This window comes from Spinacia oleracea, chromosome 5 (genome assembly GCF_020520425.1).
Source record: "Spinacia oleracea cultivar Varoflay chromosome 5, BTI_SOV_V1, whole genome shotgun sequence".
In the NCBI taxonomy this organism is placed as follows: domain Eukaryota; kingdom Viridiplantae; phylum Streptophyta; class Magnoliopsida; order Caryophyllales; family Amaranthaceae; genus Spinacia; species Spinacia oleracea.
Window position 1 is genome coordinate 77,924,940 of NC_079491.1, and position 10,831 is coordinate 77,935,770.

At 36.9% G+C, this 10,831-nt stretch overlaps 1 protein-coding gene across 1 annotated transcript; it reads left to right on the top strand.

Annotated features, from left to right (window-relative positions):
- The first annotated feature begins 401 nt into the window (after positions 1 to 401).
- LOC110793811 (uncharacterized) lies at positions 402 to 2,570 on the top strand. Its single transcript, XM_021998724.2, has 4 exons — positions 402 to 560; positions 645 to 695; positions 787 to 1,248; positions 1,341 to 2,570. The coding sequence occupies exons 1-4, from the start codon at positions 555 to 557 to the stop codon at positions 2,358 to 2,360; spliced, it is 1,539 nt and encodes a 512-aa protein (XP_021854416.1). The 5' UTR covers positions 402 to 554; the 3' UTR covers positions 2,361 to 2,570.
- The last annotated feature ends 8,261 nt before the right edge of the window (positions 2,571 to 10,831 follow it).

A 10,831-nucleotide genomic window follows, 5' to 3' on the forward strand; every position in this document is an offset into this window, starting at 1 on the left:
TCAAGGCTCATTTTGATCTGGGGCCCATTAAAGCCCCATTTCATTCAGAAAAGTGGCTGATCATAAAGACACATGTCACCTCATAAATGATTAGCCAATCATATGGTTTGGTTTTGGGGCAATCCCAAAAACCCTAGCACTATACATACTCCAATTTCCGAGGTGAAAAAACATTTTATTCTCTTACCTAGAATAACTCTATTTTGCTCTACTTTCTCTCTAAAACTTTACTTGTTTTCTATCTCTAGCAAATACTTAATTAAGAATCGGAGAGAATATTCTTAAAGGAATATTCGTGTTTTGCAGATTGTCTCGAAAAACGTGCCAACGTATACCGGATATCTCATAGAAAAGCTTACACATCAGCATTTGGAAAAACCCCACATCACATATAGTGTTTCTGCTATAAATAGCCTTATTGTAGTACTGGGTAGCATGAAAGTGAGTGAGTGCCGCCAATTAGTGTGTCTCACATTTTGATTTTCTCCACAATAATTATACGAAGTATATAAGTAATTTGGTTTTTGGCTCCCAAAAAAGAAGTATTCTGCAATATGGAGGTAATTAAGAAATGAAGCTCATGAATAAATTGGCTAGCTTGTGTATTTGCTTGTTTTTGAATTTTGAAGTTGCCATGTTTGCAGGAGATTAACACCAATGGAACAGAGATTGAGCAAGACAATTACCACAAAGGGGTAAGAAACTAAGAGTGAATTCATTTATTATTTTATTCAGTGATTTAAATATCTATTTCATTACATAATGGAGTATATAATACATTAACAGTACTATCGGATTGAACCTTGTAAATGGCACAACTCCCCTCCATTGGTGAATGCATTGAAATCTATAGCGGAAGAAAATGTAGCAACCTTTGGATTTCCTGGACACAACAGAGGTCAAGCAGCTCCATTTCCATTGGTTGAGCTGATTGGTGAAACAACCTATCGACATGACATACTTGAGGTTGACAATCTTTCGACGCCACAAGGCCCTATATTAGAAGCACAAAAGCAGGCAGCACAAGTATTTGGAGCATCAAAAACTTGGTTTCTTGTAGGTGGGACAACTTGTGGAATCCATGCTGCTATAATGGGTGTCTGTAATCCTGGTGACACCCTCATACTACCTCGAAACTGTCACAAATCTGCAATTTCTGCAATGGTCTTATCTGGAGTCATCCCCAAGTATATATTTCCAGATTATGATTTTCATTGGGATATACCAACTGTAGTTTCTCCATCTCAGGTATATAAATAATAAATATCTCTCTATTTTAGTAGATGATAGGATGTCATGGATCTAAATTCTCGATCATTAATTCTCGATCTGTTTTACAGGTACAAAAAGCAATTAAGGAATTACAATATCAAGGCCTTAAACCCGGAGCTGTTTTCATTACTTCCCCTACTTACCAAGGGTTATGCAGCAACATAAAAGAGATCTCTGCACTATGTCACCTACACAACATTCCACTAATTGTAGATGAAGCTCACGGAGCTCACTTTGGTTTCCACCCGTCTCTTCCATTGTCGGCCCTCCAGCAAGGGGCTGATGTGGTTGCTCAATCCACTCATAAAGTGCTTTTCTCACTTGCTCAGTCATCTATGTTACATGTATCACCCAATAATATTGCAGACAAGGACAAAATCAACAGATGTCTTCAGACCCTGCAGACCACTAGTCCAAGTTCCCTACTTCTAGCTTCACTTGATGCAGTAACAGCTACACTCAAGAATAACCCATCAAGTTTTTTCGACAATGCAATCAATTTAGCAGTAGAGGCTAAAAACAAAATCGAACAAATTCCAGGAATTACTGTCTTTGATTTTCCTAGTGCTCATGATCCTTTACGACTTACTGTTGGTGTCTATGATCTTGGTCTTTCAGGATATGAAGCAGATGACTTCTTATTTAATGATCAAAAGGTGATATCTGAGCTCCCTGGATCGCGCTCTATAACACTTTCATTTCCTCCAAGAACTTGTAAGGAACACGTTGACAGACTCATCCTTGGGTTTAACAATTTATCATCATCATTCATCCACCATCAAAAGAACAAGGAAATAAATCATGTTGGTTTCCGTTTCAGTTTCGAACCATGGAATGATATTAACATGAAACTCTCTCCAAGAGAAGCTTTCTTTGCAAAGAAGAAGCAGGTGGATATTAAAGATGCAATTGGGAAAATATGTGGTGAGTTGATATGTCCATACCCACCTGGTATTCCCATTACAAATCCTGGTGAAGTGATCTCAGAAATAATTATTGAGATTTTACTAAAGTTTAAAGCTGACGGTGCTAAAGTAATTGGCGCTTCTGATCCTCTTTTATCTTCTATGCTTATATGTGATGTTTAATTATAAGCAACATAAGTACAATATCCATCCCTAAGGCTTACAAATTAAAACAAGGAATAATTGATTAATTGGACGTTCGTTAGATCAATGTATTTTGTTTTTGAGAAACATGTTAAGTAGTATATGTATTACTTCCTACGTACTTTTTATTTAGTTGTAACGTTTTTGTTTTCACACTTACTGAACTTCATTTGAGGCCTAGCTTGACTATATGTGGCAGTACCGGTCTTGATATTTTATGGGGCCTTAGGCAAAACAAGGAAAAAAGATCCCTTATTTAAAAATATCTGCTAAATTTGCAAGAATTTATTGCTACCTGAGATAATTTCGTTTAATAATAATTTATTTTCCAATAAAAATGTTTCGTACTATGATTAATTACGTCACTTTACCAAATAATACAAAGTACGATCCCCTCAAAAGATATTAATAGGAATTACGAGGTACTAATTAAAAAAAGTAAGCTAGATTTTATTTTATTTTTACAATCAATTTACTATATCAGTTGAGTCTCTTCTATTAACTCAATCATATCAAGCTTAAAGAGCAGAAAAGAACAACTGTAGTAATGTAGTATAATATTTTATTCAAGAAATATATTTACTTGCATATATTTTGGTAGTTTGTTATTTTTACAACGTTGAAATCAATGCACAAGAAAATAAAAATAAAAATAAGTGTGTTAAATGGGAAACACATATGTAGGTAAGAAACACTAAGAAAGTGTCCTAAAAAAAGTTAATAATAATAAAAAACATTCAAAGAAGTTATATATAATAAAAAAAGTAACAAATTAAAAAAAAACTCAATTATTGATCCTCAGAACACAGGTTGCTGGGGAATTTGAAAGCAGGAGTAACCACTACGCCTCATTGGTATTAAAATATCTACAAGCGCAACTTATTTTATATGTATAAAAACAATTGTTGATCAGTCAATTATTTGGGCCCCTCCCGGCCTTGGACCCTAGGAGATCACATTCCTGGCTTATGCCCAGGGCCGGGCCTGATATGTGGACCGAGATTTCTGCCGGAATACCATGCATTGCATAGTTATTGTAAAATTTCCCAAATTTCAATTAAGTACCAATTGATGTATTTTCTCTTGTAATATCTTCACATCTTGATAATAAGTGCAAATGTGATGTTATAATGGATGTAAAAAAAGACTAAATAATGTAAATACAAAACACAGAGAATTAACGTGGTTCACTAACAACGTGTTAGCTACGTTCACAGACAGAAGAAGGAAAGTGTTATTGATTTTGAGGAGTACAAATTACAGAATACAACTGGGTTATGACATAGGGAGTTTATATAATACTCTCTAAACAGTTGCGAAAAAATTCCGAAAATAGTCCTAATCAGATAATCCTAGTCGAGAATAACAGCGAGATCCCGTACTAAGACCTTGACCAATTTAAAACATATTCTAACAGGTGACATTCCCATAGCACATGGGAATGTTAGGGGAAGGGATGAAAGCCCTTTACTATGGCGACAAGTTGGCTCGCAGTGATCGATTCTTATCGGCGCCTTTCAACAATATAAACCAAGAAATGGTCGAACTTACGCAAACCCGATGGGGCAACCCGATGAACTAATGTTGTTGTTTGTTGTAAAAGAGATATAGATAGTTTAATTTGTAATCTTGTGCGCCGTATATAGAAAGAATTACAAACTTGCCAATCAAACAGAGGTGATCATGGGTGGGAATGCCCTCTAAGTTAGGTTCATCCATCAGTTTAAACAGCGGGCTTGGATAATGATTTTGACAAAAAATTTAATTTAGCAGGACTAAATCCGAGCAGTTAATGTGGACTGGCGGACATGGACGACATAATATTTGTAGCAGACAAGAACGCCTAGCCTATTCATATATAAAAAATAAAAAATTACTTTAATAATTATTATAGTTAGTTGGTTACACTTGTGTTTTTTTTTTTTTTTTGGGGTAAACTTTTCAATTTGAATGTTAGAAAAATCTACCCCGTTATTATTAAAGTTATTGGTTTTAAAAGTTGCAGATCTGAGTCTAAAATAGCATATGAGACCAAGGGATAGTATGTACCGGAAGCATGACACAGAAGATAGGATAGGCACTAAACAACTGCCTCAGTTGAATAGACTGCTACTTCACAACTCCCTCCTGCTAATTGCGCAGGCCACTTTATTAGAGAAAAATGAGGTTTCAGCTTAAATCATACTACGTCTTATTAAGTTTTTTTACGCTTTGAAAAATGTGTACAACTGTTAAAACTTTGATCATAAATTCTCACTAATATATCTATCAAAAATCATCATGAGATATTATGTTAGATTCCTCTCAAAATTTATTATATAAAATATCAACTTTTACATTATTTTTTCATACATGATTGGAAATATTAACGGTCCAACATTGCACTGGAATTCGTACAAATTGTAAGTGTAAAGAACTTATTAAAGCAGAGGTAGTATGGTATATATATATATATATATATATATATATACGGTACTGTTCCGGTATGGATTAGGAACCGTTGGATAGATCTTGTTGGATGTCTTATCTTTGTCTTCCTCGTTGTATCTTCATAAATGCCACTAGTAAGCTAACCTCGGGGGTGATTCGAGCATCCCCCTTCCGATGCTTAAGTCAGAGATTATAGGGATTATGAGTTTATGGTTGGGTGAAATGATTGGAATTACGTACCTTTTACAATAAATGAGGTCCATATATATAGGCACGGGTCGGATGTACAGACTGTATGGGTCATATCTGTTGGATGATGACCTGTTGACTTTCTCTTTGCAGAGTATTCGTCGCTACCGTAGAGATCCAAAAACTGGTAAGGAAGATGGATCAGCTGGTAGGAACGTTACTTGTATTACTCTTGCTAATTATTTTTAAATAAGGATGTTACCAGCGGGCTGGCATCACACCCGTACAATGAGCCCCCTCAGAGTGAGTACATATGCTCTTGAATTGTTGTGTTGCTTTGATAGAAAAAATGAGTCTCCCTACAACTAGCCCCCGAATCTTTGTGGCCTGATTGCTGGCGCTGGTAGGATGAATTATGAAATATTATTTCTTTGACAACCCCTTTCAAAATTGATCTGCCACATGTTCCTATGACTGAAAATACTGATTATCATGCGCTGACTTTGTTTAATGATTTTCTTTTGACTAGCCCCATGCTTTCTGTTGACAAGCCCCCTTGCTTTTCTTGCTGGCTAGCCCCCTTGCTTTTCTGATGACTAGACCCCTTTGCTTTTCTGCTGACTATCCCTCTTGCTTTCCGCTGACTAGCCGCCTTGCTATACCGCTTACTAGCCCCCCTTGTTTATGCTGACTGAATTTAAATTCCAAATTTTCCAATATTTTCTTTTTTGACCGCCCATTTACCTTGACACGTGGTGTTTCTTCGATTTTTGTGCGACACGCGTCATTAATCTACCCCGTTCAACGGTTAAGATGCGAGCGGGTCGATTCAACTTCTGCTAACTATCGAATTAATCAAAAACTCTTGGACTTCTTTGACTATATTATTTTTCACCGTTTCCTCTTTTATTTCCTTTATTTTCTCTCTCTCCTCTTTCCCATTTTTTCTCAGTAATATATTTTCGCAAATCATATCTTCAGTTCATCTTTTTCTTTTAGTCTGTGGGTGCCTTCCTGGAGCTATCTCGACGATCGACTTTTGACTCTAACCCTACGATTTGGTGTGTCTTCGTCGGTTGCTCATACTTGCTTTTTAGATTGCCTGCTGTATTTGAGGTATTTGCTAAACTCTACTTTGATTTCGTCTCTCGCATCTTTTGTATTTTTCTAGGAGTATGTCGGGTAACCTTGATAGTGAGAACGTCATGAGTGGGGTGGGTATATGTAGACACCTAATTCGTGTCTCCCCTAATGGGATAATGACGAAACCATTACCCTTGCTAGGTGGTTGGTACAACTCCGTGCGGAAGTCCCAATTGCTAAGATATGTTCCAAAATCCAAAATTCAAAGTCCAATTCCCGAGCCCGTTCCCATTCCAGAACTCGGTACAAAATTGAATTTCCAAAAATCAAATTCAAAATACAAACACAATGTCACCCAATGGACCTCTCCATTGGTTTTTTTACAAGGCCGTTTACAATTGAAATGCCATTAAGCAATCAAAAATGGGCGCTGACCCATAAAACCGAGCATGTCGGGCCCCGTCCCGTAAAACCGAGTCCAAAATAAAAAACCCGGATGCGAAAAGGTGTGTTTTTAGTCGCAATATTCCTTAACCACCAAGCAAAGAAACATTCCAAAATTCGTACAAAGTACAAAGCTACAATACAAAAGAAAAGGACGACGTCATCGTCCTTGTTTGGCAGGACCTGAGACACGTGACCTGCGCCAGGCGCTGCCCTTGCGCTGGGCGCTGACGTGGCTTGGTGTTTAGCCGCATAATCCTCTATTTAAGCCCCTCATTTTCACCCAAATGAGGTGGCCTGGGGGGGGGGGGGGACAATTCAATACAATATCGTAATACTGGTTTTCCTCTCAAAACTCAAACACAAATTCAATCTTCAAACTTTCACTTTTCCTACAATTTTCTAAAATATCAAAGGAATTGGGAGTATAAATCGGAAAACTAGCCTAAACCTAGCAAGGTAAACCGAATCCCTGATACAAATGACCATGGTTCAATTAAAGTTTATACCTTTCTAATTTCAAGTTTACTAATCCTATGATGTTCTTGTGTTGATTCATACACACTTGAACTAGGAAATGTCAAAAAGGAGTAATCTTTGAGGGGATTTCATACTTGAAACCCCCCTCAAATGATCATCCAAGCTCCTTCTACAAGTTTCAATCTTTATGCTTTGTTTTCGAAAAACATGATTAGTAAGTTGAAGCTTTCATCCTTGAAAGTATTCCTTACCAAAATCATCATCAAATCGTCAAAAAAAACCCTCAATTTTATACAAGTTCAAGGATGTTTGGGAAATTGCTAACCCTTTTCCAAACTAGCACACATGAGCATTTCAATTTCTATCTTCAATATTCAAGTTCTATATTCAATATTAAATGATGTTTAAGTGAGATCAACTTCCCCTTAAACTAGAATTAATTTCAAGTCATGGAGCATATTAAAGGTGAGGCTTTTTAACATGGAAAGGTCTAATCTTTAAGAGTCAAAACTCCTAATTTCAATATTCAAGTTCTATATTCAAGTTCAAGTTCTATTTCAAATTCTATATTCAAAATCAATGATGCTTCAAGAAGAGCAACTTATCTAAAGTTAAGATTTTCTAGAGAATTGAATCCGTGGTGGGCACACTTATTATTAAGAAGTTGCTTGGCGTTCGAATTTCAAATACAATAGTACAATTTCAATATCGTCATTTCAATATCGCACTTTCAATATCGCAATTTCAATTCCGCAATTTCAATATCGCACTCTTTACTCGTGTTTTCAAGCCAATGTGGTTTTGTACGCATTTCGATAATTCTTTTTATTTGTGATGATACTTTACATGTTTATCGCTTTCATCACCTAACATGCTAAATACAACACCATACAAAAGGTTACATCACGCTTAAAATTGATATTTTTTGGACAAACCGACCTTAGGTTCCCTTAATTAAACTTAAAGCAAAGTGACCACGTACAATTAGCAATTTCAGTGTTCTAAAATGCATGATTCAACCAACTTAGTGTCATGATTAGGATTTCACGAAAACGATCATTGTCTTGTATTCGAATGTATTTCTAAAGCTTGTCAAAATAAGTGTTTCGTTCCCATGCCCGAATCTCACACATTCGGTATCAAGATTCAATGCCTTATCCAAAAGAGTCAATTTTGGTCCTTCCAAACCGGACCCTTAAAATGTTTGGTGGTGACTCCTTCAAGATTCAAAATTTCGAAAGCCGTAGGGATTGTCCTATAAAAATACAAAACCAAAAACCCCTACAATCTGGCGACTCAGCTGGGGATTTCTCAACTTCAAGTTCGAGTAGACGAGCAACTTGTGAGCAATTTTCCACTACTACGCTCAAGCGCTGGATGCCAACAGTAGCGCTGGGCGCATGCCCTACGTCTGGCGCTGCTGTCTGCTTTCAGCATAGTGGCTTCCAGTGGCTGGTATCCCATTCTGCCCAAATATTTGAGTGGGAGCTTAGCTTAGATTTTGAATTCGAAAGAGTGCTCCCAAACTTCGAGAACGAACACCGAAAGGTAAGCTTTTCAAATACAATTGTGATTCTAGGCATCTCGTGCATGTTTTCGAAAATACGATTTGTGCAAAATGAATTTCTACCATTCCCAACATGAATGTGTTATTTATTTGGGTTAGCCCCGGGGTTAAAGGAGTGGTCACTCTCCATACGGTTCCTGACCAAAGTGTTTGACCACTTCGGAGCCCACCGAACCTTGACATTTGCTTGATGTTCCTGACATCTTGCATGGAGGTCGTCTGCCAATAAGCACTTGCCCTAGGTGGAGGCCAAACGGCAGATCAAGGACCCTTTGCCTCCTAAGCTGACCACTTTCATCATACAAAACTTAGACCGACCATAGGTTAAAAACTTTGAATGTCGCATTCGTATTCATGCTAGTGTGACAACGTGTTATTTTTGCATTGTGTGGGCATCTTTGCACGTGTGAATGGCTAACCTCGAGTTCTATCTTTGCCAAAACCATTAGCCTCCAACTAGAAAACCTAACCCCTAAGAGAATCATTCAAATCTCATGCATGGAAAATCGCCGATTTAGGGTCTTCTAGGAGTGCCACTCCATTTGATTCAAAACCCCTAAACACACCTCACACACAATTGCAAATATAATCCAACGGCGTCATAACGGCGGATTTCCAACTCAAAATTTCAAATCCAAGTTTCAAAAATCCAATCCAACGACATCATAATGCCGGATTTCCATGTGAAATTCCAAATCCAAGTTTCAAAAATCCAATCCAACAGCGTCGTAATGCCGGATTTCCAAGTCAAATTTCCAAATCCAAGTTAAAAAATCCAATCCAACGGCGCTATAATGCCAGATTTCCGAGCCAAGTTTCCGAGTCAAATCCTATGTATAAAATCTTAAGTTCAAATATCCAAATCTGTGATGGCGTAATGCCAAATTTTCAAATCCTTACTCAAAACCTTTCAAAAATCGAGTTCCAACTTCAAATGTCTCAAACCTATGGCGGCATAATGCCGGATTTTCAAGTTCAAAATTTCCAAATTCCAAATTCAAGGTCTCATCTACTATACAAAACTTCTCTTTTCGAATTCAAAATTTAATTTTTCAAATCAAACTCAAGTATCAAAATTCAAAATTCAAGCTACAAAGATTCTTGTCTACCATTACTCTCAAATACAAAATTCCAAAAATATTTCCAACAGGTTGAAAATCCCTAGAAATAATACGAAATTCAAAAACATTCCTATTGGGTTGAAATTCCCTAGAAATGATACAAGATTCAATCTACCATGGTTTGAAAATCCCTAGAAATAATACAAAATTCCGAAAATATTCCCAATGGGTTGAAAATCCCTAGAAATAATTCCAAAACCTTTGGGTTGAAAATCCCTAGAAATAGTACAAAATCAAATGGGTTGAAACTCCCTTGAAATAATCCAAAGCCCTTTGCTAATTCCAAATACAAATTCGATGGGTTGAGATTCCCCTTAAATATTCCACTTGGGTTGAAACTCCCTAAAAATAATACAAATTCGATTTCCAAAATTCCGATGGGTTGAAATTCCCCTAAAATGTTCAAAATTCAATATTGGGTTGAAACTCCCTAGAAATAATGCAAATTCGATTTCCAAAATCCTAATGGGTTGGAATTCCCCTAAAATATTCCAAATTCCATCCTGGGTTGCAAGTTCCTTGAAATAATACAAATTCAATTCCTAAATTCTACCGGGTTGAAATTCCCTTTAAATATTTTAAGTTCTAATACCGGTTTCAAATTCCCTTGAAATACTCCAAGTCCGAATACCGGGTTGAAATTCCCTTGAAATGCTCCTAGTTCTAATGTCGGGTTGAAATTCCCTTTTAATATTCCAAGTTTTATTGTCGGGTCGAAATTCCCTTGAAATATTCCAAGTGCTTATTCAAAAGAAGGTAGTCTCCACAAAAGAATGAAGCCCCTTTTCAAAAATTTCCAACGGGTTGGAAATCCCGATACAAGTACAAATTCCAATACAAAGTTCTAATAGGTTGAAATTTCTTTAAAATATTTCCAATGGGTTGCAAATCCCAATACAAGTACAAATATCCAAATCCTGAGTCTTCGGAGTGACACTTAGAGTCAAGTCTAGGTCTCATTCATCTGCATGCATATCATGTCATGTGTCGGGAATTCCAAGTTCTATAGTCATGTCGTGTCATGTGAAGGAATCAAAGGACTGTGTGGGTTCGTCGAAAAGGAGACAGATTTAAAAGAGCTCTGTCGGTCCTAGCCTCCCTTATAGCCGACATCGAACAGGTAGCAAGTCCGTCTT

Bases quoted from the DNA above. Each gene is read 5' to 3' on its own strand.
- LOC110793811 (XM_021998724.2), top strand. The intron at 696-786 runs GTAAGAAACTAA...ATACATTAACAG, and splicing joins AAGACAATTACCACAAAGGG to TACTATCGGATTGAACCTTG. The intron at 1,249-1,340 runs GTATATAAATAA...TCTGTTTTACAG, and splicing joins CTGTAGTTTCTCCATCTCAG to GTACAAAAAGCAATTAAGGA.